At 35.0% G+C, this 5,544-nt stretch overlaps 1 protein-coding gene across 1 annotated transcript; it reads right to left on the minus strand.

The window, feature by feature from the left end:
* Positions 1-396: 396 nt before the first annotated feature.
* s100z (S100 calcium binding protein Z) lies at positions 397-5,263 on the minus strand. The gene is made up of 3 exons (XM_023276391.3): positions 4,462-5,263; positions 4,189-4,361; positions 397-722 (listed from the first exon to the last, which is right to left on the minus strand). The coding sequence occupies exons 2-3, from the start codon at positions 4,327-4,329 to the stop codon at positions 567-569; spliced, it is 297 nt and encodes a 98-aa protein (XP_023132159.1). The 5' UTR covers positions 4,330-4,361; positions 4,462-5,263; the 3' UTR covers positions 397-566.
* Positions 5,264-5,544: the final 281 nt, after the last annotated feature.

The raw sequence follows: 5,544 nt of genomic DNA on the forward strand, positions 1-5,544 counted from the left end.
TGGGGGAACAGAGGCTGACAGCAAAACTGACTAGGGACTACAATATTTCCCACTAAATGCACCATCTGGAAGATATTAAATATTTGACATTTAAAATTGAGCAAGAGGGAGATTCTCAAACGGAGTGTCTGCAGGGACAAAAAACTGAGGATGATTGAATGATGCATTTTCAGATGACGGGGGTGTGTTTTTGAAGGAAAATTCCACTGAATAACTACTCTCTCCTGTTTTGTTTTGGAGACAAAACTAAAAGATAAGTTTATACAGTGATGTACTTGCTGTTGGGATAAAACTCAGTTTTAAAAAAATGATATCATATGTAGCTTATGAAAAATCAACTTTGTACTTTCTAGTTACTGTCATCCCTTTAACATAAAAATGAAATACAGCTCCAGGTTGCAAATTGGTAAGGCAACTTTATTTCTTTTTTTTTTTTTTTTAATCTGAAGAATCTACATTCATTAATCACATTTACAATGTTATCTAATGGGAACACTACTAAAAATTATTCAGCTGATGGGGCATTAACTGTTGATGGAAGTTTCCAGTCGATTTTCTGTAGGCATCTACTTGGTTTTCTTCTTCTGCTCTTGAAAGAAATCATTGCAGGCAACAGTCAGGGCGGCGACCAACACAACAAACTCATTGAAATCCACCTCGTTGTCTTTGTTAGAGTCCAGGTCATTCATGATTTTCTCCACCAGCATGGGATCTTTCTGAGACTGAAAACAAAATGGAAAACATATACATAATAGCTCATCAAATTAGCAGTCTGACTTTTAATGATTCTCCTGTAACCTGTGTTTGTAAACCAATACTACTGAGCTGGCAGATCCCTGTTTGGCCAATTAAAAACATCTCCAACAAATACTGTGTGCAAGTCATAATGTGGGAAATATCAGCCATGCTGTCATTTGACTGTTATTGGAGCTTAATATTGACCGGAGGCGAAAAGCTGCCATCCGTGTCCAGCGGAGAGCAGAGTGATGTCACTGCTAAATGACCCATGAGCTACAGCTGATCACACAAGACATTTATTGCTTTGCTCATTTCCTCCAGGATTGAGAAACAAGACATGGCTTTCCTTTTCCAACCCTCCAACCTCCGAGGCAGCCGTGATCTTTCGGTTGTGGCACTCATTAGAGTCAACATTTCACCAAAGGTTAAAATTAAACTCCCTCCCCCCACACTGACGAGGATTCATTTTAATCAGGAAAATATCACCAGTCAAGTGCTGCATTTTTTGAAATGTAGTTAACAAAGCTGTATTTGAGTGTATATGCAGTTGGAGGGAGATTTACCAGTACACAGTATTAAGAAGGAACGGCTAAGAAAAATCCTGCATGTTTGATAACAGACAAATCCAGATTTTGTCATGAAAACCAAATGACTTTTTGTTATACAGATTGATCAATACGCTTTGTTTCAGGGCTGGTGCCAAGATTTTTAGTGAAGTTTTTAGTTGAAACACATTTGTAGTGAAAATAAAAATCTTGGTGTTTGCTATTTGCATTGCTTCAAAGTGCAATTTGAAACTGATTAATTGTTCAGATCTACACTAGAGTAAACCCTTTATTAAATATTTACTATTAATGTAAATAAATGCTCAACAGTGGGACTTACCGTATTACCCGTATATTTACTCAAGCACTAGAACAATTCTGAAGTTCTTTTAATCTTTTTTGATTATTTTTATTTTTATGCAACTTTATCGCTCTACTTCTCTACATTTTATCACACAATATTGTGTTCGTATGAGCTTCTGTAAAAATCAACTGGACTTTTGCAGTAGGTTCTTGAAGATGTCTTACCTCTCATCCAAGATGCTTCTTCAGTTCTAACCGACTAATGGTTGATTTTTACTGAAGCTCCTACAATTACCATGACCTGGATAACTGAGAATCTTCACAGACAATATTGTGTTTCTTGTATACTCTATTTTACAAGTAAAGTACTATTCACTGTAAAAAAAAAAAAAAGAAATATACATTGCTAAACATTTTTGAACTTTAACTGTTTTGAACAACTTACTTGTTACAGTTTACAGTTTGTGCTTGTGTTATTTTATTCTATTTATTTTATTTTGTTTTTTATTTTTTTTAGACACTATTCCTTGGCATCCACTTAGATACTTTACACACTTAGGACACTTCACACAAACACTTAGACACTTTGCATTTTGTACGTTGTATTATTTGTTGTATTATTTTTGATTTCTTTTTTATTACTAACCTCTGTGTAATTATGTATATTCCACTAACCTTTGTTTATTGTTTACTGTGTTGTACTCTGGCAAAACAATTTCCTCCGGGATTAATAAAGTCAATCTTATCTTATCTTATCTTATCTTATCTTATCTTATCTTATCTTATCTTATCTTATCTTATCTTAACTTGTCTCATCTCGTCTCGTCTCGTCTTATCTTATCTTATCTTGTTATTATACAGATTTTTACCTGTTTTGTGAAATTACAGCTAATAACTGGTAAAATCACAGAAACAAAGTACTCATTGACATGTTAACTCTGGAAAAAAAAGGTAAATTATGTCCACATAAAAGATCTGTATTTTCACAAATAGTATTAAATCTAATGCATTATTATTATTATTATTAGTTCTTTAACAAAGTTTGACCGTATTATTACACAATATTATCATTGTTTGTAAATCAGTAAAAATCTAATTATTATCTTTTGACAGAAATGTTCTATATATTTATATTAAGAACTGAAAAATATTAAATCTTTTAACTGTTATTTTAGATGTTTACTGTTTTGTTGAAATTAAACCTAATAACAACTAAAACCACAGAAAGAAAATACTAATTCACACGTTAATCCTACAAAACAGTCACAACTAGACATAATGTCTACATCAATTATGGATTTTAACAAATAGTTCAAGTCATAGACAGTCAGTTCAATGTGTGATCACAAATTACACTGTTTTACTGTATTTAAATGGGCTAAATTACTTTTATATTACCATTATTTTGACTATTTTCACAGTTTTTGAACATTATAGTATTCCACTTTTATTTAACTTTTTTTTCTGAGACACTGAAAATCTTGGTGTCAAAATGTGGAAATTAAAAATTTCAACATTTATTCTTCAGTGTTGATAGACTACTACTGGAGATGTGAAAGTCTGCTCAGGATCACAGTTTGGTGACTGCAGATGGAAGGAGGTGGCTGCAGCAGAGCCAAAATCATGCGTTTTTAGTTTTTTGTTTAAAACAACAATAATAACAAGAAAACGCTGAATATCAGATTTGGTAATTTGCTGATCCTTTTTTAATTTAAATTTTGACTTTTCTGTTTTACAGTCAAATGGCAGCATACGAACATGCAACGCTCAAACCATAAAGGAACATTTGATCTTCCTGTCGGTCTATATTTAGAATATATATACTAGCTTTATATATAGTAATCTATCAAGCCTCGGTTCTCAAGTGTCAAAGTTTTCTGTCGGCTGAAACTGAGGGTGACTGTCTTTCTGGGGCTGCGTCTATTCTCAGAGGTGACTGTGGCCCACGGGGATGTGATGACATCATGGGGAGTCTATATTTGGAGGTGATATGGGCCACTGATGATGATGATGTGTGAGCACCTGAGGCTTCCCATCCGTATGAGGGAGGACAAGCAGCGGAGAGAAAAGAAAGATATCTGAAGGAATCAGAGGCTTTAGACCTCGGCCGTTTAGTTTGATGCTCCGGTCTCAATCATTCGGAATCGCAGGCTTGCACACGCTCTGCTATCACACAGACTCACAGGGCTGGGACTTATCTCAATTGACCTTATCCGTCTCCTTCTGCACATCCTTTATTTCCCATAGTGCTATGATGAGAAAGCCACTAGCAGTTACATTTTGACAGAGGGGTAGCAATCAATGAAAAGCTATTTACTCCAACAAGGTCACAATGCTAAATCATTTGCAAACATTAACTGCTTTAACTTTAACTGAATAAAGCAATAGCAAAGCATCCTCCAAGGTGGTAAAGATCCTTTAAAGAGTTATTTTGGATCAATTGTAGGAAATGCTGGGGGTCGCACACTTTAACCGTGTGTTAATAATCACAAACTGTGGTGTTTCCTTTGCAAATCATTTTAAAAAATCACTGCTTGATGTAGAATTCAATTTAAATGTACAATAGACCATCATCATCATAAAGATGAAATGTCTACTTTACCGTGAGGAAGTCGGTGAGCTCACTGTTCAACAGTTGCTTCAGCTCGCCCTTGTTGAGCTTGTATTTATCTCCATCATTTCCAGAGTAGTTGTAGAAAACCGTTATCAGTGCGTCCATGGCACCCTCGAGCTGGCTCGGCATTCTGCTGGATGGATAAAAGCTACTGCAGCTTCCTGAAAAATAAATGTTTTAGACAATTATTAACTCAAAAAACATGATTTACTTAAAAGTATAAACGGAGTAGTTATAAGTCTCTGAACGAGGAGTTCCTACCTGGTTAGAATCCTGTACAAAAGTGATGAGAGACACAGCAGCGCAGCTTGTTTATTAGGAAATGAGGAGACGCTAAGTGAGCCATCCTCTATCTTTGTGGCGATAATTAATTCCACAGGTGAGACGCACCCATGGTAACTGTCTTCCTTTCCAGGTTTTAATCAGTGCAGTTAAGTGAAAAACAAAACATGTACCAGTGTAACCCCAGAGTCCCCATGGGTATTCATCAACGACTGAGCCACACGTGGGCCTTTACACAAGCCTTTATCAGACAGAGGCGCTTAATACCTGCATGTCTACCTGCCGACATCTGTTCATCAAGAGGAACAAGGATGAGTTCATTAGTGCCGATTCTTTGCAGTTCCAACATTACCAAAGGAACATGTTGCAGCTTGTTTCCTTTTAAGTCTGCCATTTAATAAGTCAAGACTTGTCTTAATGCAGCCATTCATGTGCATGATCCATAAAAGCTTTGTAGCACTGTTAAGACACAGTAATAATATAGTGACACACTCATATGTTGCTGATTTTTGTGTGAAATTTTGCAGGATTCATGTTCACCTGGTAAATGAGAACCTCTCCAGAAGGAAATATTAACTGTAAAAAAGCTGTTGTGTTTTGCTCAGGGGATGACAAAGGTATTTGTTCATGGAAAATATTCTTTAAAATGTTTTCCTAGAAGGTTAAATGTAACAGAGTACATAGGAAGTAGGGCTTAACGATTTCTTAAAAAATATTGTGATTTGCAATAAAAGTTTTTTCAAATCTTGCTTCAAGACAAAGAAGAATAAGAAGCTAGAAGAAGTTAAAATAACGAAACACACTTTATACTGTAGATTGTAAATTGCAGGCATCACAATTTGCTAAATAAGTTATTTCCAATGACACTTTCAAGTTGAAATTCACTGATCATTCAACCCTACGTTGGAATATTCAGTTTATTAAATTCTTTTTTATACTTCTAAGTCACCATCTTTTACTCGTGCTTTATTTCACATATGAAGAACTATAATTGTTCTTGCACACAAGAAAGCCTTATTATAAGTGTATCACATCAAAATCTGTGACATTAAAAAAAACATT

This window comes from Amphiprion ocellaris, chromosome 17 (genome assembly GCF_022539595.1).
Source record: "Amphiprion ocellaris isolate individual 3 ecotype Okinawa chromosome 17, ASM2253959v1, whole genome shotgun sequence".
Lineage (NCBI taxonomy): Eukaryota > Metazoa > Chordata > Actinopteri > Pomacentridae > Amphiprion > Amphiprion ocellaris.